Raw genomic sequence first — 25,098 nt, 5'->3', positions numbered from 1 at the left:
GTGTTCCTTTACTGTATATGTTATCTGTAAAGCATGACACTGACAATGCCAAGGTCATGGGTTTAATTCCCCATGATATTCACTAATGTCATGTAAATTCCATACTACTCAAAAAAAATGATTACTTATTTTAATTGTTCAGTCATGTTTCACAATAAGCAGGTAATACTAAAGATTTAACCTTGCACTTAGGTCAGGCTTGGGCAAACTTTTTACCTCGAGGACCACTCCAAGTTTAAGAATCCTTGTTAAGGGCCGTATATTATTCACACATTAAATAAAATTTGTATTTATTTATTCCAATCTGATATTTGCTTTAACTACTGTGGTGTATGTAGTGTTCATTCATAATTGTCATTGAGTATAGTTGAGTATACACTTAAAGGGATAGTTCATCCAAAAATTTAAAATCTGTCACCATGTATTCACCCTCATGTTGTTAAAACCTGTGGCAAGTTCCAATGTTGTTTGGATACCAACGTTCTTCAAAATATCTTTTCAGTTTTGCAGAAGAAAGTAAAAGGTCTTTTTAGACCCCCAAAACATTGCAAGCTTGATGTATCCTGTGTCATTGTAAATGAAGTGACCTTCAGCTAACTGTAATGTTTCTGGCTTGTTTCAAACACTTCAGTGCATGCAATACGACGACCTTTAACCCCTCATAGCTTGTCAGTCCCGTCCTGCTTCAAGAGAGCCCATGCAGGCAGAGCAGACAATGGCAGTCCAGTTCCAGATGGACCGCAGCTGTGGTTCAGTGGAGCGTGGTCAAACTGCCCTCGTCAGCTGCCTGCATTGCAGCTCTGCCGCATGTTATGCAAGCCACTCGCTCTCTTAATGGCGCCCCGGCATGACTCAGGGGAGAAGGAGTGAGCTCTTTTGAGCCCAGAAAGTCAGATCCAGCATACAGTCACAGCGACAGGCATCTCTGCTGACCCGGCAGTCGTGAAAGATAGTGGGAGTGTGCCGGGAGAATGCTAATTAAAAACCCTGAATCATTTTGCTACTGCAGCAATGGACCATTAAGAAATTAAGGTTGTGCCCTGTCAGGATGTCTTTTGTTCCTATCGTGTAACTGGTAGAGCAATGCATGGGTTCGATTGCAGTGAACACATAAAGGTGCCATTCTTTTGCTGTTTTCAAAGCTTTGATTATGTTTGTTGGGTGTTTAACAATGGATGTTCATGTTTCTAGTTTCAAAAAATACTTTCTTTTTCACATATTTCAAGTCTATTGTTCACTGCTTTCCCTCTTCTAACAAATATTATATAAAGTCCCTCCTTCCAAAACGCTCTGATTGGTAAAGCTGACCCATTCTGTCGTGATTGGTTCCCCACTTAGAGCGTGTGTCTGAAGATGTCCCACCCATACCATAAGAGTGAGCTTCCGCTTCTCAAGCTGTTGTGATTGGTCGGTGCCCTTCTCAGTGCACGTGTATTCATAAGCTTTGGCTTTTATCACTAAACAGTAACAATGGTTTCAACTTCACATCCTCAACAATCTTTGTCAGAGATCGATATTCTTTTCCTACTGACCAGGAAAATGACACCGGACCGATTGGCATCAGACCTTAGGACGTTTCACAGAAGTGTTTTAGAGGTATGCGCACGCATACAATATCAGTGTTTTACACAGACGATGGTAAAGTCATGGAAGCTGTTATTTGACCGTTGGTTATATTAGAATTTGTTTAGCTGAATTCTTATTACCAGCTGTACGACTATGATGAAAGTGAAAGTCATTAAGCGTGGAGCTCAGTTAAATGTATACAATCTCTGATAACCAAACACAACTCCAGCAGCTCTTCCTCTTCTCTAAGGCCTAGCCGCTTTTTGGCGTATTCCTTAGGTTATTCAAAAACTTTGAATAGTGACATAATTTACACGGGAAGTAAAGGACTGTAGTCTGCAGGCTCAGGCTTAGATGGCACTAGGGACGTGGGGGGCATGACCCCCTCAGATTCATAGTGACCCGATCCGTCCCTCTCACTGTCCCTACGAAAGGCAAACATACATCGGTAAAACTGAGGATGAATCAGGGTTTCCGCTTTGTACATTTGCCTAAGTGGTGGCGGGTATGCTCGCTGCTCCCTTAACTATTTTGCCGTCACTGCTTCAGAATCAGGTCAGGTCAGATACAGGCTGACGCACAATAATTATCTACTGGTCACCATTACTTTGTACCCACGTTCTCACTACACGCCGTTCTGTTGTCAACACACATTTACATTCTCTGTGTACTGCTGCTAGCCTGCTACGACTCCTTTCTCTGCCCCCAGGGTCGGGAGCTGTTAGCTGCCTCAATTGTACCTGTAGTAGCGGTAACCATAGTGATTAAATGCCATCGTCTATAACTGAGCTGGTGCTGTTTCCCGAACAAAGAAATTGATTGCATACCTGCCACATAAAGGCAAAGAAGAGAAAAAACAATCCCCTCGTTTTTCAAAAACCAAACAAAGATGCGGCAGATCAGTTTTGTTATTTTTTTGGATAGCTGGTCTTCCGCGCCTAAGAAACACAGCTAAACGTGGAGAGCATGACTATGCAATTAGGTGAGTGGACAGAGGCGAATTGCGAATGAACACAAAATGAATGGTTTCATAAATCAAACAATTTATGGTCAGGAAATAATGTTTTATCTGTACTTGAATTAGGGTCCTGACATAACAACTTCATCTAACACAATTACTGTATAAGTTGACTGAGGTACATTCAATTTAATGATTTATGTTTAAATAAAACATATTTTGAAGAAGGCATGAAGTTTTGGTGTATGATTTGCATATTTGACAAATAACAGTTTGATCATGCATTGCTAGTGTTGATAGGTAGGCTTTTGTTCATTGTTGTTTATCCATGATTTCAAATAAGAATCCTCAAATGGCGTTTTAGTGCAAACCATTAGCCCAAATTACGCAAAGTAACTACTTGATTAGTAACTACTTGATTAGTTAAAGCCCAAATTACACCGTTACAATCATTTGCTGATAGCTTGGTCCCCCCTGGATAAAAAAATCCCATCTGCGCCCCTGGTGGTACAATTCCGGCTGTTCTCTGTAATCCTTTAAAAGCGAATTCTGTTAAAGACAATATCTCACTTGGCATTGAACTTTTTGAGCTTTATCATTTCGCAGATATTATTTATGCTCTAACAGCAACATTACACACTATCTAAAGTTTGAAAATTGACATCACAGGGAACGGCACCTTTAAAGGTTGAGTAGAAAAACATCAAACTGTCAAAAGTTGTAGTTGAATTTTATTCAAGGATATCATCCAGAAGAAAGATGAAGAGAAGCGACATTGAATGTAAATGATCAGAGTGAAGATCGCAGCGCTAGTTTCTGTAGTCTCTCTGGTTAGCGAAAATGAGGTCAACTGATATGGGATACAAACGAGACAATTTAAACAATCTGGGTAAATGCGGAGGCTGAGATGTGACAGAAAATCCCAGTAAAAGAAAGGCAACAGGGCTAGAGACTATCTACAGTTTGACTGTCTTTATCACAGTATTTATTCATAATCATACACACTCACACTAAGAATTCTTGGATATTTTCAAGCCATTGTTGGGTAAAAATCGGACAAACCCAACCTGTTGGATTATATTAAACGAACAGTTCACCCAAAAATGAGAGTTCTGTCTTCGGTCATCATTTACTCATCCTCACGTTGTTCCAAACCTGTAAAAATAGCTTTGTTCTGATGAACACAGAGAAATAGAATTTAGATTTTGCTTTTAACCAAACAGTTCTTCGCCACCATTGAATACCAATAGGAAAAAAGCATTATATATTTATTTTTGTTGAAGAACCTCAAGGCAAGGTTTATGTTTGCTAAAACGGTGAAATGTGCTGTAACATACAGGTGTATGATTTTAGTAATAGATAGAAACCTAATGAAATGGCTCGATACATAATGACCCCTCATTTACAGACAAGAAAAAAAGAAAATTCTGGCTACGCCACTGACTTTGCCACCTTGTAAATTAGTTACGAATTTCTGAGATCACGTCCACCCAACATGATCATAGCACCCAACTCATTTTGTACTTGATACACAATAAAGATTATTCAAGATAAACTAAGATCTACAGTAAATGTACTCACCTGTGCTATTTTGAGACATCATAAAAGTACTAAAGACTATATTTTTTGTATAATTAGTACAAACTTAAACAAAAGAGCACTTTAAGTACACGTATGGAAGTGTACCAAGTTTATATACATGAAGTGAATTTTAGTGCACCATTTTTACCTGCAGTATAAACCCAACAGTTGGGTTTGTCTCTTTTTGACCCAACCATTGCAGTGCATACATATAATTTTGTTTAGCAAGAGTCTATTGCGGGCCAATTGGCCGGAACCCCAAAAAGGTAATATTTGGGACGAGCTATAAAACCTCTATACAATGTGTTTGACCTTGATGAATTGTACCGGAGGCACGGTAGAAGTTGACTGCGAATTGTAAAAACAAGTATACGCATACTACACAACTCTCACAGCAAATACACACACATGCATTTACGCCATTAAAAAATGATATAATGGATCCCAAGACTGGAAGTAAACTGCAGGAGAGAGGGCTGACATCAGATCCCTGGGCTTCAGGGCGGAGCAGGCTAACTGCTGCATGGCCGCGTTAGTCACACTTAATGGCCTCTGTGAGATAAACAGAGCATGATGACATGGGCTAAATAACGCATGCAGCCAGAGCAAACCCAGCACTATGCTGATACAACTGGTTTATAAAGAGCAGTGCTGGGGAGGATCATTCCACCAAACACACTGTTCTCTATGTGCTAGCATGGCATGCATAGTTTTAAATATGAGAAATTTCATTTGATAAAGAAAATACACATTAAATGTTATCTAGTGAAAAATTATCGGGAAGAATATCACAACGGTCCTTCTCGATGTCGGACTTCTTATGTTATATTTCTTCAAGCATAATACAGAGAAATTATACAGTTGAATCTTGTATACTTTTGTAGAATGTTTTGAGTGACATGGAGTGAATTACGAAAAAGGCTCATAGACTTTGATTCTTTCAGATCACAGAGTTTGATTATTTCAACTAAACTCGAAATCTAGTCACCACCGATGTGTCACCAGCCTTATCTTGAATAACAGTGCAGTTGTGTAAACAGTAGAGCTGATGTGGAACAAGACAACTATTGTGAGAGAGACACAGAATATTATGATAAGTGCACAACATTGCAGCAAATAAAGATAAAGATGCTGAGCACGCTCATGTACAATATTGCGTTCCAAGTGACTAACATGCCATATATCCCCTACGGTAATGTTCAGGGTATATTCCAACTACCAATTGGTCAAAAAGCATTGTAGGTAATGAGGACATATGTGACATGTGCATACTTTAAATTAACAGCGGCAGTGTCCAAGTAAACATCAATTTTAATGCATTAGACTCTCTCGCCCACTCTCATAAAAAGCAGTTCAGCAAAACAACATGTTTCAGTGGTAATATTACCTAATCTCATTTGTTTCTCTCTCCATACCATATAACCTCCAGGGAAAAAGCAATGTGGTTTTTGTTTTTGCATTCATGCACTACTCCATATGAAATTGGTATGCCAATTGTACGTATTCTTCTTGACTTTTAGTGTTGAATAATAATTATAGTTAGCTGCAGACTTAAATTTTTCCTGTAATAACAGGCCATAATAATAATATTCAATTAAATTATGTTCAACAGCAACAATAATAATAATAATAACATAACTATTATTAGTATTAATATATTATTAAGTACTTCAATTATAAAAATTATACACAATACTATTATTGTTATTAATGTAATTATTATTAAACAAGGCTAAAATATGTATACATAATATACACATACATACACATAAAATACTCACACTATATAAATTACAACCCTGAAATTACTATAAAGGAATGACATCTCATCTGCTGGAAAAAAATGAGAACGGAAAGGGTTTTGTTCTTAATGGTACTTCAGACGAAATGGTAAAAACTACTTAAACGTGTCATGGAATTTTTTTTAATAAATCTGAGTAGAGACTAAAAGAAGCGAATAGTATTTGAACAAGCACGAATCAGATATATTGTCAATCAAAAGAATGAATCTCCAAGAATCTCTGGCGCCCTCTAGCCACAGTAGATCAGTGCTGTCTGACGGTGCCTGATGTTTATGAGAGCAGAAAATTTGCTTTTTCCTTTAGGCTAAAAAGGTCGAAAGTGTCCATATAGAAATAAATAAAATACATAGTATTTTTAATATTCTATTAAATATTTACTTAATATTCTTACATAATATTCTATTATTGGTAGTACAGAAATAAGATATGACAAGATAAGAAAGAAAGAAAGAAGTTAATTCCACAGTATACAGTAAAACCCATAATTATCCGTCATACAACAACAATAATAATAATAATAAATAAATAAATAATTATTTCCCATTTTCTCTAATTCTATAAAACGACCTTCAATAATAAAATCGCAAGGTCGGCTCACATTCGCACACCAGATGTGTTTATGTGAGTTTGTTTGTGTCCTTGCATGTGCTCTTTCTCTCCCTCTCTCTGACCCTTTGCGCCGAGGGCAGTGCCAAGTTAGGCTAACCGCCCCGCACTAGGTCGCCATATGGCTGCCCAGGAGCTCACAACCCCAGATAGCACAAAGTATCATGCATGAACGATCAGTGAAGCTGTTAATGCTGTAATTAGACAGGCACAGTCAGGTCAGCCGACCCGCATGGTTGGGACTCCGGATGATCCTATCCTCATTAGTGATACTGAAAACAAAAGGGCCCTCAGAGAACAGCATCACACATACTGTATATTAACCCAGAAGCCCCATTTATATATTCCATATAGCACATTAGGAGTAATGGAAGGTCGTGTGATCTTCCAAAGCCACTTAACTTATGTTAAACATTATTTATCCTTTACCAATTGAAGAGTTACATTTTTCAACTTTCAATAAAGGTATTTGTTTGAATATGGGTGTATTCATGTGTATGGTTAGTTTTTTTTCTTCTTACCAACAAGATAAATCTCTCTTATATGATCTTTATAAATATTGATAATATAAAACAATGCAATATATTAACTGTTCCTTTTCTACATTTTGCAATGTCACACCATAGAACACATGTATGATCTTTTCGTCAACTATACCCAAATATAGGTTGTAAGATATACAAAAAATAGATATATATTTTCATTTTACTAAAATCATGTAATGGTCATAAATATATGGGGACATATACATTGGCTGATACGACATTATTCGAAATAATAATTTTAAAAAAAGCCATAAAAACAAACGTCTTTCTTGGTCATTTCTCAAAAGGCATGAAATGAGAAAAAGAAATAAAATAATAACCAAGCGTTGAGCAGACAGAACCAAACATTAGGTCTAAATATATAAAACATGACTTTGGCTGCTGCGCTGGTAATTTGCTAGTCTGATAAAACCACTCTACAGTTGCATCCATACACAATATCCATTACTCTAAGGGAACAGCTGATTGACTGACACTTGCTATCCGGTGTCAGGCTCTAAACTACAGCCTGAGCTTTATAACAGATCCAAAAAAAGAACAAAGACAAAGCGAAAGCCAAATCAAGGCCAAGCAATTGATGATTTCCAATCCAACACTGTTGATGTTGAGACACCTGCACAAGCAGAGAATTCATGTTGAACAATATTTCGGAACTTTGTCTACTTATCCAGATTTTTGCATCTACAACAAGTCTTTACATTTCTGTAATTGTAAACATTTTTTTTATGAGTTTTTATAAATGTGTTTTTGCATTGATTTTTTAAATTATATTAAAAATAAAGAAATCTAAAATAAATGTTATTTTATTTGTATTATTTTAATACCGGTCAACCACACCTCTCACAACATTCAAAAAACGACTTAAACCCATCATTTGTGTGAATATTTTACATGCAATGGAAGAAAGAATACAAATACTAACCCTCTCTCTTTCTCTCCACAGGTAGTGGTCTGGCTTTTGTGGAAACTGGTAACTTAGTATTAGCACCTATTGTATTATTGCTCCTGTATGACATATCGCTTTATTGCTCCCTGAACTCTCTGTAAGTCACTTTGGATAAAAGCGTCTGCTAAATGACTAAATGTAAATTGAATTATTCTTTTTATTTAATTATTTCAATTTGAATTATACAAATGTCTATATGTAAATTTTATTACATAATACCGCTTTTAAATGATTCAATTCACAATAAAACAAACCTGTTTTTTAAACCAGTGTTAAACATCAAACAGGTTTCTACATCTCTGTCACTCAAGCCTTGTCTATTTTAGGTTATTCTGTACCAGGGGTCCCTTCTTTGATCCTCAAAGCAAAGGGTCAGCAAACAGATGCAGTTTGATTCCTATGATGCTCAGATCTGACCAACAATAAATCTTCGCAATTCACATCAATGACAGCTGTTCAGTTCAGTTGCCGAACAATGTTAATATAACCATCACGTCACATTGACGCAACAAAGTCTGGAGCTCCATTGCCTAGTGCGTATAAGGTTAATAATAATCATGAATAAATATGAAAAGAGACCACTCTTAGTGTCAACCCTAGATATGCCCCCATTTACAGAATATAAAAACACAAAACATAGCCTACACACAAGGAGTGGGTCAAATCACACTAGAAGCATCTCACAATGAAGCGTTCAGGTTTATGATAGGGATTCAGATCTTCACACGATGAAATCAATATACGTGTAAAGTGCCAAAACGTGCCCAGGTTAAGGATGTTTACGATAACATTCACCTTCCAAAGACAAAGCCATAAAAGTCCAATTGATATAAAGAAGGCCATAGGAAGACACAAGCAGGAGACTAAAGATGATGTGCCTAGATTAATGCAAACATTTTCAATGGAAACGGAGTCAGAAATCGAATCATTTAAGCACCACATACTGTTGAAGGTTACAGTCTGAATAGGTAGGTCTAAAAGCAGTCGATCATTCATTTAGTATTCAGTCTCTTGCTTATCAATCCCTGCATAATTGGTCCCTGGAAGGTCAGACTAAAAGAGCAAGGCCAGTGATTTGTCTGCGTGTTCTTTTTCTCACCTGCATTTCTCTTCGTCTTAACACAAACTGCGCTGAATAGAGATATTCTCCTCTCCAAGGACAGCAGATGATGGTTCAGACTCTTCCACCGTCCTAATTCATTGTTGCGGACCAATGGAAAAATAATTCCATTAGAGAGAACAGAAAATAAATCCTGCACACTTGTGTCTGATACATACTGGATAAGAGTTTCAAAGAAAATCATAATTTATGATAAGCTGAGGTGTTCTTCGGCCTCCTAATACTTATTTGCATCTCTCTTATCACGTACTCTAGAAATGTAGCATGACATAGTGGATCTTCAATAGAACGGTCAAGTACTGTATCTGCGTTAAATCTGAGGCACTCTTCATGGAAGTGTAAGGAGAACAAAAGAATGTAGATGATGACATTGTGTGGAAAGAGGAGAATCCAAACACCCTGACCACGTTGGCAACTCCATGTCAGTAGCTCAACCTCAATCTGAAAACAAGATGTTCGCACCACCCTATTATTTATACACACACAATACATATGCACGCCCTACGGGTTATTACTAGTCAAAAAGTCGTCTAAAAAAGGATATTTGTGGCAACAACTTCGTATGTAGAGGGAACGACATCCTCTCATAGTCACGACTTAAATGCGTTGCAGCCTGCACTTCTAGCACCTGGAATAATCAGAATTAGATAGACGATTTATTTCAAATTAATATATAGGCTGGAATAAAGAAAAAAATTTTATTAAGGTATTCCCATGTTATATTGAATTGCTTGTGATGGTGCCTATACACAGTGATTGCAATAATAATACCATACACATATTTAAAAAAATTAACGATTAGTGAATGGATGGAAAAAACTGTTTGGTGCCATAGATGAAATGCATTTTATTTATTGGTCATGTTCATTTGAAAGCTGTCTTGCACCATCGTGCGCAATACAATGGTTGGTTTTGACCCATGCACTAGAACTTGCCGTGCATCTACATTTATAATAACAAATTTGAGCACACAAAAGACTTGAGTCCCACGACAAAATACAAACTGCCAGTAAAAAAAAAGAAAGGCATACAAATCTTTGCGGGCTGTGCTCGTGTGAGAAATGACAGACGTCTGCCGAAGCTTCGCAAGTTTAGGGAAGAGCAGAGAAGTTGCACAGACGGGCATATAGGCCCACAAATGTTAAATAATAATAAATATTATTTCAGGAACTGCGCAAGGCCCCTCACATGCCAGGGCCCTGTCTACACAGCCACCCCCCCCCCCCACTTGCGACGCCCCTGTATGTATGTATGTGTGTGTGTGTGTGTGTGTGTGTGTGTGTATATATATATATCTATATATATCATTCGTTATCTTGTATGGAGAAGGACAGGCTGTGAATCCAATGGAATCTGAAACACAAAACAAACAATCCAAACATACATAGTACATAACGTGCACTCTACTTGTGCGCTAGCGCAACAGCAACACAATCTTTATTTCTCATTATTAATTATAGGTTTTGCTGTTAAAACATAGGACATTACGAGAGCGATTATCATTAAAGAGCCGATGTCTCTATTTTGTTGTTCATTTATGTTGGGTTTTTGACAAAATGCTAATTTATGTGCTTATTGACAAACCATAAACAACAAACATCTTTTAAAGTCATTTTGGGGCTCAAACTTTTGTACATCATATTACTGAAAAATTACCTACTGTACCTTTAATATTGCAGGTGCAGCTGCTAAAAATACTGGCTCATTTGTACTTCCTTAAGACTCTGTTGCGTTCAATAATATATTATATTGAGACTCTGCTAAATGTACTGAACAAGCCTAAACAATATGCTTTTATTTTTTACATTCGACAGTCCAGCATCAACTGGCTGGGCTTAATCATTCTCTTACTTATAGAGAAAAGCGCTGTTCTTATTTCTCTTTGTTTGTTCTGCAATTGCCAAATATTTAATTTAACATTTAAAATGCAACAATATATACTACATACTAATAACCCAACAATAGGTCTGATTTAGGCCTATATTTGGCAATAAATATAGATGTAAAGCGGTAATAAAAGCAAATAATTTTCAACGTGACAGCCCTAACCGTTTACGACTAAATAGATTGCACATAACACGTCACGTTTATTTGGGGGATCTTTACGATATGTGTGTAAACGCACACACAGATTCCAGGAAATAACTGGCAGTCAAGGGCCCCGCAACGGTTTGCTTAGGTTTGCCCCAGACATCTAGGATCGGAACTGTGAAGTATAAGATTTAAAAACTACAATTATTAACTACATTAATAATTAAAATTACAATATAAAGGTAAATAATGTAAAAAATTATGATTTTGAGATTATCTTGCAGCCCTCCCATATTGCAAATCAAACCTATTCATTTATGACCGAAACATTAAAAATATGTTGTGGCCTCATCATGCTATGATGTTCTGACTAATTAATATTACTTTCCCACTAGGTAATATCTTGTGGCCACGACAAAACTAAGTGACACGAGCACGTGCCCTCCTGGTCACCGCACATGCGGAATAAGCAGATGACATATTTAAATAGTACAATTCCGCTCACTCGATTTCTCCTACATTTTCCCACATCACACAGATCAGGGCTCTAGAAAAATTTACTCTATTCAGCCGTAAAACAAGTTTTAAAAACAAATTAAAAATAAATAGTGGTGCGCCATTAGTTTACCTCTCACACAAACAAGCACAACGACAAACGCACTTCACACAAACAACTCTTTGAGTCTTATGCACCTTCCAAACTGTATCAAGTGTGCTACAGTATTAAATGCCTTCTTAGCATATATGTCATATACAACATATATGTCACACTGTACAGCCCTGGCTGGATCTTGTTCATAGTGGTATGCTAGCTTGACAGTTTGTTTTAGTTCCCAAGCCTCATGTAACAACTTGCCAAAAATAATGTTTGACTTTGTGGCAATGAGCAGTGACCATAGAAAGGTTTATTTATTTTTTATTAGAAAACGGCTTACATTGTGATGGATAACCAAGAGCTCTTTTTGTAATATTCCCCTTAATCTGAGAATTTCCTTTAAGTGGAGGCCATGATATTATTTTCTCATCAATAGTTCAGTGACATTTTGGAAAGTACTGTATTTGGAAAGGAAGTGTGTATACATTTTAAAATACGTTAATGTAGCTAGCAGCTTGGGAAAAAAATCTTACTTGGTTTTTCTACATAACCTGGAAGCATATTGACATAGAGAAAAGAGCAAAAACACAGCATGAGTCACTGCTTAATAATGACAGGAAGTCTAATAATCATTGTCCTCATGACTCGTGCCTCGCTGCTCCAATCTGTCAAGAATGATGTTATTAAATATCCCCTGGGGCTGATACCAAATCCAAAGTTTATGAGCAACATCCTTTCACTACAACATAAACAAAACAAGCTCACAAAATCTGAGTTTACGTAAATAACTTTATTTGAATCATCTTTGACAGCCAAGAATGTCAAGATCACATTTTGTCTACATTGCCAATACCCGGGTGCTAATGTACAAAAATAAAAAATAAAGAAATAAAATACTGGGTGCTCACCCTCTAATATTGAAATACTTTTCTATGAAATAGTATTTGAAAAATCTTTCAAAATGAGCTTTATAAAACAGTTACCTTCTGAGAGGTAAAATTGAACAACATACAGACACAAACAGTCTGTTGGGATAAGAAAGGACCAATCAAAGATTGCAACCTTAAACATCATCAACCTTGGACCAATCAACTATGACAGAACGGTGAGACTTCTGAAGGTGAATAATCTACTTTGTGTACATGAACCCAAACGTAATGTTATTTAACCTCGCATAACTTTCAGGTTACATGGAGGAATAATGACACGATTATATATTTAACTCACAAATAACAATAAATACATGGAAAAAAGAAGAAAAGCGTTTAATTGCATTAGTAGTGCTTATTTGGCTAAATAAAATGGAATGCATTGACAGTTTTGTCTAGAGGTAAAATATAAAGACTAATAAATAATGAAAATAAATAGTGTCCTCTTTGCTTGTCAGTTTGGACCTGAGAGGTAAAGTAAAATGTAGGAACTAACATCACAATACAACACAGTACAATTATTTGCCAATACGAGAGTCATGTTTGCTACTTATACTCCAGATACATTTTGAATACACGTGTTACAAAAGCCTGCTTCATTTGCCGGCTGGTTACTGACATGCCAATGAGCCAAAATTTGGAAGAAAGACAGACAGACTTGTTTACTATTCTTAAATGTATCCATATTCAGCAGTGCTACAGTGTTTCCAGGAAACTACCTAAAAAACAAGGCAACCTTCTATACAAGGCAGATAATAACTGTCTTGTTTTTTAGTAAGGCAATATTTCTGTAAAGAGTCCCACCCAATTTATTGAGGGTTTGAGTTGTGCTTTGCGCAGCGATCATTTAAGTGAAGTTTGCGTAACTTGCCCGGACAAAGTGTGCTTGGACCTATTTTGCTTAAAATCATGAATGAATGTACACATGCCATTTAAAGAACAAACAAACAAAACGTCAGATGACCAAAAAGTCAAGTGAAATGCTACAATTGGCCATAGAATCACGATCATAGGCACAATTACAGGCTTTCCCGAAAGAACCTACTTGCTTGTTGTAGGTATATAAACAACACATGTCTTGTAAAGTATACAAATGTCAAATGTGTTATTTTGGAAGAAAATAATTAAGGCTAATTTGATAAACAGAGGATTATCTTTTCAAGCTAAAGATGTCAAACAGTGAGGAAACACTACAGCAAACCCAAGCCTAAGGAAACTGATATGGTCCTGAAGTGACCTACAATCATTAGAACAGGCACACACTTTTCATTCAGTTTAACCCATCTTAAAGCTAAAAATATCTTTAAAATACACAGAGACATGCTAGGAAGTTGTGTGAGCGTTCAATTATAAGGGGGAATTTAAATAAAATAATCAATTTCTGTTTTCACATCACATATTACGAAGTTTGGTGGATTCTAATAAAAATCCATCAAGGTATGAGAGTAAAGAAAAAGCCTTCACCAAATTTGGTTGCCAAAATCTATGTTAAATCATAGTACTGACAAAAAAGTACTGACTGCCTAAATCCAACTCTATGAACCAAATAGTTAATTAGTTTTACTCTATAGTCACATAGAAAAATTGGAGGATTGACAAATTGTCAGTTTGAGGCAACAAGTAGTAAACTCGTAAAGCATTGTAAAACATTAAAACCATTTTTCAAATACTGTGTTTAGTTCAGACGAAAGCTATTCCTTAAGGGTAATAAATGGATACTTTACAAATTCTTGACCGAGTATAAAACTTCTGTCATCTTAATAAGAGCTATCCCTGGTTTTACTTAACGTAGCGTACATGCAGGAGGTGTACACATCTTATCGTGCTATCTGTCCAGTGCATGCTCGAGTACCACGTCTCCACTGGATTTAATTTGACTCTTTCAAGCAGATGCGGTAGGGGTGCCAATGCTAGCCTATCAATTCTAATTAGTGTAGACGCTGTAAATTAGGACCAAGGCAGCGATGTTCCATATCACGGCTACAGAACAGGAATCATGCAGAAGAATATCCTCATGGCGACTGACGATGCTGTAGATATCTGCATCATCAGGCCATGTATAATAAAAAGAGTGTCAATTTCAGATAATCAGCAGTAGCCCTGACATTCACGCGCATTTATAATGACTGCCGTTTTTCAGATACTAATGAATAGGAGCCAGAACACATGCGTGTACAACTGGAGGACTAGAACTAGCCTAAGCCATGAGGACAAACTGACGCCAACGAAACATATCAACTCTGTTTGAACAAACATTTGTATTCTCGCAAATTTGGTCTCATTTATTAATAGAAGATGCCTCTACTTATAGCAGCTTTTCAAAACTCGACCATCCTATATCCTACAGTCTACAATTGCACTTAACATAATTTAGCTACTAATAATACGTCAATACTGGCATTAAGTATGCACTGGAGCACTGGATTTGGGATGCATTAAATAAAACCTCTAGTAAAGCTACAGTTTACACCTAAATCGTGTAGGTGCTTTTCAACATTGGCAATAAATATTCAAATTCATACTGTGTTTCTTTAGACTCGGTTAGATTGACCCTGTGCTAACTGTGTTAATACAGTACCAGTGAGTCTTTCCTCTCCAATATGGGGATTCGTTATTTGGAAACCCTAACTACGTTAACTGTATTGTATACTCGTTCAGAGAGCGTAAACTGCTAAGAACGCTCACTTTTCAAACTCTCTTTATCGTTGCAGTACATTTTATTTATTCGCCTTTTTACATGCTCCACCTTCTCTGTTCTGCAGGAACTTATCTAGCTCTGCCTCTCTCTTCACAGCTACCGGGTTGATTTTCGGAGCACCGGGAAAACATACCAAAACCACACTCATGTTGTCACGACTACCCTGTTGACACACAAAGAAAAATAGGGCAGGTTAGGGTCACAGCCAAAAAATTCAATGTTTGTTCTTGAAAGGATAGTTCAAATGTCATTCCAAAACTTTATGACTTTCTTAATCAGACACTAAAGAAGATATTTTTAAGAATGTTGGTGCCTCAACAAGATTGGGTCCCATAGACTTCCATTGTATGGTCCTAAAATCACAATGAAACTTCTCAAAATGTCTTCTTTAGTGTTCCGCGGAAGGTTTTGAATCACATGCGGGTGAATAAATGATGACAAAACTTTTGTGGCAATAGCTAACACAAGAGCCACAAAGTTAAACACAACAGTTGTCTAGACAACATATATTACGCCACATTGCATCTCGTAATATTAGCATCCAACTCAAACGGTTTAAAGCCAAACATTGCTTATCTGATTGACCTTACCTTGTACAAACAAGTGTCCACAATCTCATTACACACTCTCTCCAGGTCGTCAGTCACCTCCAGACGTGAGCGCACAAAACCACATAGTTCTTCATTTGCCATAACGTCCCATATGCCATCGCAAGCCAGGATCACAAATTCATCCTCCGTCTCTGAACGTTCAATCTCATAGACTTCAGGTTCTGGGGACACCAGCTGCTCTGTGGGCCCTTTCCCATGCACACACTTGTAGTCGAAGTCACCAAGAGCACGAGAAACGGCAAGAGATCCATTGACCCGCTGGATCATGACCGAACCGCCGGCGTTCTGGATCCGCTCCTTTTCGAGGGGATTGCTGGGCTTGTGGTCCTGGGTGAAGAAGTGAACTCGTCCCTTGCGGCTCAGCAAGGCTCTGGAGTCACCGCAGTTGATGAAGTAGAAATGACGAGGGGACATCATGATGCCCACCGCCGTGGAACCACTGCGGTCCGCCCCGTGCTTGCGTTCAGACATGGCCCGCATGTGCTCGTCAATCTGCAGAAAACCAGTGCGGATTCCTGACTTCACGTTTTCCGCGGATGGCTCGCCTCCTGTATCCGTGCCTGCTCCCCTGAAGTCTGGGTTGCTGATGATGTGCTCCAACAGATGCTCGCAGCAATAGCGGGCAACCTGAGAGCCTGCGTGTCCATCGTACACAGCAAAAAATGACCAAAGGCTGAGGCCGTAAGGCAGACCCATTACAGCGGTGTGTGCATCCTCCATCTCCACACGCCAGCCCTGCATGCTGCTAAGGCCATAGCGCAGGCTGTTCCCCTCCCCATGAGCATTGTGCTTCTCCATCTTTGGCTTGTCTAGGAACGCACCCATTCTTCTTATTTTGCTCTATTGGCCAGCAAGACCAGAAGACAAAGTGAGCATAAGGTGGTTTTATTTTTATTAGTCGACTCTCTGTCACTCATCACTGACACATTACAAGATATTCACACATGTGACAGACATGATATATATGATAAGCCACAGGTGCGCTTGTAGCAAATGTATAAGTAAATGTATCTTACGAAACAGACCATGCAAGTTTGATCACTGCAATGTAACGCCATGTAAGCCAATACTACAGAACTGTATGATGTGCTAAAGCCACTGCCCTCTTCGGCGTAACGTTACTGTATACAAACTGCTGCAAATCGTCATAGTAATAAGAAGCTAACTCTCACAATTAAACATACATCAGAGTGTCACAATATCACTTACCCAGCTTCCTAGTGTTCTCTGCTGAATGAAAACACGCGCAAAAACCGCAGACACCAGCCTTGACCGCACTTTGCAGCAGGACCAGGCAGAAGAAATAAAAGTATAATGCAATGGTTACGCTGACAGCCACAACACGCGTCAATCGATGGCTAGCCAGCTAGCTAGCTAGCTAACTAACTAACGACAACAGGCTGAGAACGAATGCGCTGTTGTTTTACGAAAAGAGATTAAAAATAAGCAAATAAAACCACGCACGTTGTTTGGAAAGCATCATTTGAAGCCATTAAGGGAGTCCGCCGCTGGGCGGTAGGGCATTTTCTGGCTCCGGTGTTTTTCTTTTGCCGAGGGGGGGCTACCGGAGCCTCTCGTTCGCTCTCTCTCTCTCTCTCTCTCTCTCTCTCTCTGCGCGATGACGGGTTTTGTTTGAGACCCGGATGCTGCAGCGGCTCGCGCGTTCCCTTTTTCACAAAATATTACATCACTGCCACGCAGCTAAGGGCTGAAAATAGATTCATTGATGAGAATAAACGACTGGTGTGTTACGAATATGTCTGTATCCAAATCCTTGCAGCTCACGCTTAACTGTGCTTTTGGTGTATTTAAAGGTTTACAAAAACAGCATACAATAATAATTTCAACCATTATGGAAGAATCAATGTAACAGGTTGTCAGTTATTATTGGGTCGGTATTTGATGTAACAGAAATAGCAGCCAATTGCGCTGTAGGTAGGACAATGTACACATTCATCGTTTTGGCTAGAAGGCATATCAATGCTACCTCCACTGGGCATGCGCATTTCGATACCGATTTGTATTGTCACGCTGAACAGTTTTTATAGTTAGGTTAGGTTTAGGGTTGAGGTAGATGTAGGAATTACCTAATGTAGTTTATTGTTATTTTATGGTAAGATTTCGCATCACTTCCGGCCGTAGCTGTATCCCTTCTTGCCACGACATATTTTCATGGGCTATCCAGAGATGACGCATTTTGTGGGAAGCCCCTGTCTGCAGACACGTGTACTACTCTATTGCTTATAAACAATAAAAAAATGTCAAGTTGTTAAAATTTATGCAGACGTTTTTTTCAACTTAATATCCCGGCTGTTTTTATGGATGCTCTTTTGTGGTGGTTTTTATATTTAGAATTTGTCCAGAGGAAAGAGGAGAAATACTTTTTTTTTATCGGTTTCCTCTATCATGTATTCCCTTTATTAATAACAAGTGGAGTGAAAAAACTAAGTGACATAAGACATAATTACACAATATTTAACAAGAAGTATTAAAAATGTTGTTTATTATCAACAAACGAGCGCTGTGTTCAGAGTGCATTGTCAGGCTTACATTCCAGTCATTCCCTTTGTGGAGGGAGTTCCAAATGCATACACGAGACACAGTAATCCCTTTCAACCATCAAATAGTTAACTTCAAGGGCTCAGCCCTTCTAAGGGAGTATAAGGCATAGGGGATGCTCACTTCCATTTGGAAATGCCCAGGGAATGAGTTGGTCACTCAGAACTCGACCAACATTACAAAATGGCGGACACCCAAAATGTGCACTATATAGGAGATGGGGGCGATTCAAGTCAAGTCAGCTTTATTTATATAGCGCTTTTTACAATTTTCATTGTTACAAAGCAGCTGTACAAGAAAAAATGACTATAAGTAAAACATAAAAGGTTATGGAATTCAAAACACAGGTCAAATATCAGACACACTAGATTCAGACACTAGGGTTTGGATTAAAAGTGTTCGTAAAAATAAAAGATAAAATCAACTATAACGTTGCAGTAAAGGCAGCGTCTGGTGCTGGAAAAACATCACCCAATCCCTCCCGTCAGACTCGCATCACACTTTCTGTTACAAAATGACAAAAAATGCCAATTATATCAGATGTTATCAGCATTATGGATGCTTGTTTAATTTCACACAATCTGCTCTGTGTTACTGTGATAGGGGAGTGAATAGTTGTTTAGTTATACAGTATGTAAACGGAAGACCATGATTATTTAGGGACATTAGAAACGTATGTGCAGTATTGAAAGCAGGGGCATATCACATGGGCCCTGTGCAAAGTAAATTGTTATTTATAATACAGCGCTGAATCTCATTTCTGTATGAATTGTGATAGCCTTATTGCATAATGGATTCAATTAATTATTTTCCTCAAAATTCTGCAAAACATTACCCTATAATGACAAAAATCTTTGAATAAAAAACGAAAAAAGCGCATATACATAAGTATTCACAGACAAGTTCTCACTCATAATTGAGCTCAGGTGCATCCTGTTTCCACTGATCTTCCTTAAGATGTTTCTACAACTTGATTGGAGTCCACCTGTGATAAATGCAGTTGATTGTACATAATTCTGGACTCTTCCTAGAGCTAGCTGCCCGGCCAAACTGAGCGATCGAGGGAGAAGGGCCTTAGTCAGGGAGGTGACCAAAAACCCTGATGGTCACTCTGACAGAGCTCCAGCATGTCTCTGTGGAGAGAGGAAAATCTTCCAGAAGAACAACCATCTCTGCGGCACTCCACCATTCAGGCCTGTATGGCAGACTGGCCAGACGGAAGCCACTCCGTAAAAGGCACATGACAGCCGCCTGAAGGACTCTCAGACCATGAGAAACTAATTTCGCTGGTCTGATGAAACAAAGATTTAACTATTTGGCCTGAATGGCAAGGTCGACTCTGGAGGAAACAAGGCACCGCTCATCACCTGGACAATACCATCGCTATAGTGAAGCATGGTGGTGGCAGCATCATGCTCTGGGGATGTTTTTCAGCGGCAGGAACAGGGAGACTAGTCAGGATCGAGGAAAAGATGAATGCAGCAATGTACAGAGACATCCTCGATGAAGAGCGCTCTGGCCTTCAGACTGGGGCGAAGGGTCATTGTCCTGTTGGAAATGAACCTAAGCACACAGGCAAGATAACGAAGGAGTGGCTACAGGACAACTCTGTGAATATTCCCAGACTTGAACCCGATTGAACATCTCTGGAGAGATCTGATAATGGCTGTGCACCAAGGCTCCCCATCCAACCTGAAGGAGCTTGAGAGATCTTGCAAAGACGAATGGGAGAAACTGCCCCAAAATAGGTGTGACATGCTTGTAGCATCATACTCAAAAAGACTCAAGGCTTTAATTGGTGTCGAAGGTGCTTCAACAAAGTATTGAGCAAAGGCTGTGAATACTTATGTACATGTGCTGTTTTTGCAACTATTTCAAAATACTTTCACGTTGTCATTATAGGGTATTGTTTGTAGAATTTATGAAAATAATGAATTTAATCCATTTTGCAATAAGGCTGTAACATGACAAAATGTGGAAAAGTTAAGCGCTGTGAATACTTTCTGGATACACTGTACTTCAATATGTAAGACCACCTCAGTATCTCATTAAACAAGAAGTGATAGTTTAACTATATTTAAATTGTGTTTCATTAATAGAGGCACCAAGCAGTCCAAAACATTTAACTATTGAATAGTAAAAAATCTACTAGTACGGCAGAAATGGTAGTAATAATGCCACTTCATGACTGTACCTGAGATTTATATTTCTTAAAAGGTCTAATGCCAAGTCGAGTTTGTCAAGAAAAATGGCTCCACCTTTTAAAAAATAAAAAGGCCTAAACACACTAGTGTCACTATCACAATCTTTTCATAACTTACTTGGCCTTTTTAACTTAAGCAGGTTACTTTTTTTAATTGAGTATTTATATATTATTGCGGATTAAATGAATATGTCAGAAGAACTCAACTTCGTACATATCCAACGTTGACCTCAATACGCAGATAAAAACAAAAAGCGCGAGATGTTTGTCCCTTCACGCGCTCCGTAGTCCGGTGTATATTGCTTTCAAGTGATTGTTTTAAAAGTTAGCAGCCTGTCCTGTATATTAATTTCCAACTATTATTTTGGTTATATATCACAGTCTCCTGCCTAATTTTTGTGAAGGCTAAGAACAGCCAATGTGGTGTTCATTTAGACCACCGATATCGATTTCAATCATTTAGGCTTCCAACAATACTGAAACAAAAACAATACATTTTCGACAAAAATACTAAAAACAAACTACCAAAATACTACTTTTATCGGATCAAGCACTAGCTGTAAAGTGTTGTACATAATCTACCTGTCGGTGGGACCAACCATCATCTGCTGTTAGCGACTCAGGGAGTCAGTGAACACAGAGACTGTGAGCGGGCAATGGAAAACCCGGAGCGGAATTGACGGATCTCTCGCGGAGTGATGACAGAAAGCCTTCTGCAGGGATGCGAGTCCATTCCACTTCACTCATACAGCCTATCATGCAGTTCGCAATGAGGCATGACAGACGCCTGACGCCCCCTGATTGAATGAACAATACAGCTGTTTATGCATTTTATAATAACGTCTAATTTATAAACGTGAGTTACAGCGCAATGTAATACTTTGTATTTCTTACCCTTGGTTAATTTTTAAGTCCTACATTTATTACGTTTTTGCACAATGAGCTTATACAAACGCAACCATGTTTTAAAGCCAGACTTTTATCCATTCTGGTACACATCAGCAAAGAATAGTCCCTGCAGATATTTTCTGAAATCCATCCATCCATCCATTTTCTACCGCTTATCCGGGGCCGGGTCGCGGGGGCAGCAGTCTAAGCAGAGATGCCCAGACATCCCTCACCCTAGACACTTCCTCCAGCTCTTCCGGGGGGACACCGAGGCGTTCCCAGGCCAGCCGGGAGACATAGTCCCACCAGCGTGTCCTAGGTCTTCCCCGGGGTCTCCTCCCGGTCGGACGGGCCCGGAGCACCTTCCGGGGAAGGCGTCCAGTAGGCATCCGTAACAGATGCCCAAGCCACCTCAGCTGACCCCTCTCGATGTGGAGGAGCAGCGGCTCTACTCCGAGCTCCTCCCGGGTGACCGAGCTTCTCACCCTATCTCTAAGGGATCGCCCAGCCACTCTGCGGAGGAAGCTCATTTCAGCCGCCTGTATCCGGGATCTTGTCCTTTCGGTCATGACCCAAAGCTTGATTTTCTGAAATCAATTCAACAAATGGTATATTTAATACAATTATTACACAATACAATTTGAATATAAATTAATATGAATATAAATCAACTAAATATAAATAGTTATATTATCAGCCATTAGGCAGACCGATCAACAAACACAGACCAGAAGTTAACTTTGGGCCAGGTTGTGCATCCGATAAAACTGTCTTTACAGTTTTACCAGAAATTACCAGGCACGTGACTATAGATATAATATCTATTAACATGTATATGCCAGCATCAGCATGTAGACAACCACTACATTTGGTAATCTATGATCAAGCTTTTAATAATGTGCCCGTCAGCCATAGAAAATATAATATTTTAGGGTTAATATATTTTTTAGAAACACAATTTAGGATTTGATTGAGTGTAATGTCTCTATGTGTCTTAAGCAGCATTAAAATCCAATGGTCATGGTCAAAAGAGTGTTGTCTTGCCATGCTTTTGTTCCATGATGGAAGGCTTCACCGTAAAGCTAATGACCTGGTAAATAATTCATCTAGGGCTGGAAGTCCAAATGAATAGCGTCTTATATTAAAGATATGTTCTCTGCAGGGTGACTTAAGTGTGTAATTCATAATGCGGCAAGCACTTAGGATAAGTAACTCCCTGCTCTAAACACCAGATGCATTAGGCCTGAACGAAAGAACCTCAAGCCAGATTTCCATTGTGATTCTGAATTTTGCACTGATCTGTTTGTTACCAATTATGCTAAATTGTTTAGAGCTATAGAACAAGCTAAGGAACAACTGCTCCTCTTGATTCATTGACAATTTCTCAAACATACAGCACGAGTCATGAAAGGGATGGATGAACACCAACCACTGAATTGTAACAGGTATAATGTTAAGAGCAGTGTGCCACAACAACATCCCCCACTTTCTGAATCCCAGACGATGTATTTGGACTCTGTTGTCTGAAACAATAACAACGACAGCTGCTGTAAATCTGGGATCGTGTGAAGCAAGCGAATCACAGTCCTGTCACCACACTTCAAAAACATCTTCTGTCTCAGGAGATACCTGAAGCAAACAGGCTTGTCAAATAAACACCTCTAAATTCACATCTGCAGCTCCATAGCCACTTAATACTGAAACTAAAAGAAAATAGGGCAGTTTATTTTTACATGCAGGAAGCTGTTGCTGTTTTATTTGCCAAAGCAAAGCAGTTCTGAATATGTTTTTGTCAGTCTTTTTTTCCTCCAACATTTCTCAAGGACGGAGAGATGATATTTCTGCCACAGAAAAGCTCTCAATCAGGTTGGTGTTATTTTTTGTCCAACAAACAATAAACATGACACACTTATCTTCCAGTTGTCTCAGGCAACATAGCAATGTATTTGCATTGTAAACATTAATGTCTATGGACATTGTTATTGTCTGTCAAATCAGAGATCAAGTATTCTCTCACAATATTCGATTCAGAATAAACAATTCCTCAATCTGTATTTGGGATCAACCGTAGCATGTAATCAGACGTATTATTTTATTTTAAATATTAAATGTATCAAAACATAGCCGGTCAGCAGTAGTAAAAAAACACAATTATTCTAAAGTGTGTTACTAATATATGCAGAACTTTATTTTGAGAGATTAAAGATTAACTTCCATATGAAATCTTCACATTCCCACTAATACAAAAAAATCTAAGCCCTTTTTGTTATTGCATACTGGCAAGACCAACCAAGTGAACAACTGCAATATTAGTTTCAGTGGATTTACTTAATATCTGGCAAAATCACAATTTGTCTGAGTTTTTGCCAGTGTCCCTAATTCCAACAGAAGGGATTACAATCTATAACACTGTGGATTATCAATACCAATTGAGTTTCTCTGTCTTAAAATGGCGCACACACAAATCCATGGCCCAATTTGTACACTTGGTTATTTCTTTTAATTCTCTGATGTAACTGAAAGTTAAGATGGAGTGCCAGTATCTCAGTTTCTTTGTAAGGATGGCCTTGCTGTTCAGAGACGATTTCTTAGACGAAAATGAGAGATATTTGAATATCACTTGTCACACTTAAAGTCTATTAAGGTGTGCACATTTTTGTTTAATATATTAACTACATATAATAACTATAAATATTGTGCAAATGTGCTCATTTTATTATATATTTAGATTTTGTCTTTTATCGTGATTAATAAGTGACACGCACACAGTCGATTTTAAGAATTTATGTTTACTTGTGAAATGCCAATTGTACATACTTTCCACAAAAGCTGGCAAGTTGTTGAACCTTTGCCACAAAGAATTGAGGCCGTTTGAATTCAACATGACACATCATGACCTTCATCTCATCAAATACATTATGATCCATGTTCTCAATATGGAGGATTAAGCGATATGAAATAAAATGACGGGACAGTAAGAGAAATGGAACACTGATGCACAATTCATGCTCTTTATGCAAATTGATTTTAAATGAGCAGAGTACAGTAGATCAGTATTCAGTTTGGGACTGCATTTGTGCAGGCATGCATATATGATATATGTATTAATTTAGGACTTTCTCACTTGATTGGCCATCTGCTTTGCCTGCATAGTAAGAATGGTCCTCAGATGGCAGATTCCATTGGATTGTTGTCAAATGCACCAAAATAAAAGTGCACTCGGTTATCAGGCTTGGATGTTTCAATGTACATGTGTGTGTGTGTGTGTGTGTGTGTGTGTGTGTGTGTGTGTGTGTGTGTGTGTGTGTGTGTGTGTGTGTGTGTGTGTGTGTGTGTGTGTGTGTGTGTGTGTGTGTGTGTGTGTGTTGTGCATTTATATAAAAAACAGTTTGAATAAACAGCTGCTTGTCAGTGATCAAAATTACAATTATAATTCCACTGATTATTGGAAGAAATTTAA

The 25,098-nt window shown here is 38.3% G+C and overlaps 1 protein-coding gene across 1 annotated transcript; it reads right to left on the bottom strand.

The window, feature by feature from the left end:
• Nucleotides 1-12,522: 12,522 nt before the first annotated feature.
• Nucleotides 12,523-17,771, bottom strand: ppm1ab (protein phosphatase, Mg2+/Mn2+ dependent, 1Ab). Its single transcript, XM_079475123.1, has 4 exons — nt 17,453-17,771; nt 17,198-17,265; nt 15,968-16,828; nt 12,523-15,540 (listed from the first exon to the last, which is right to left on the bottom strand). The coding sequence occupies exons 1-4, from the start codon at nt 17,469-17,471 to the stop codon at nt 15,397-15,399; spliced, it is 1,092 nt and encodes a 363-aa protein (XP_079331249.1). The 5' UTR covers nt 17,472-17,771; the 3' UTR covers nt 12,523-15,396.
• Between the last annotated feature and the right edge of the window lie 7,327 nt (nt 17,772-25,098).

The sequence above is a fragment of the Barbatula barbatula genome (genome assembly GCF_947034865.1).
Source record: "Barbatula barbatula genome assembly, chromosome: 15".
In the NCBI taxonomy this organism is placed as follows: Eukaryota; Metazoa; Chordata; class Actinopteri; order Cypriniformes; family Nemacheilidae; genus Barbatula; species Barbatula barbatula.
This window is presented reverse-complemented; position numbering and strand designations above follow the sequence as displayed.

Coding starts and splice junctions, on each gene's coding strand:
- ppm1ab (XM_079475123.1), bottom strand. Junction 16,829..17,197: donor AGAGAACACTAGGAAGCTGG/GTAAGTGATATT, acceptor GCTGGCCAATAG/AGCAAAATAAGAAGAATGGG. Junction 15,541..15,967: donor TGGACACTTGTTTGTACAAG/GTAAGGTCAATC, acceptor GTGTGTCAACAG/GGTAGTCGTGACAACATGAG.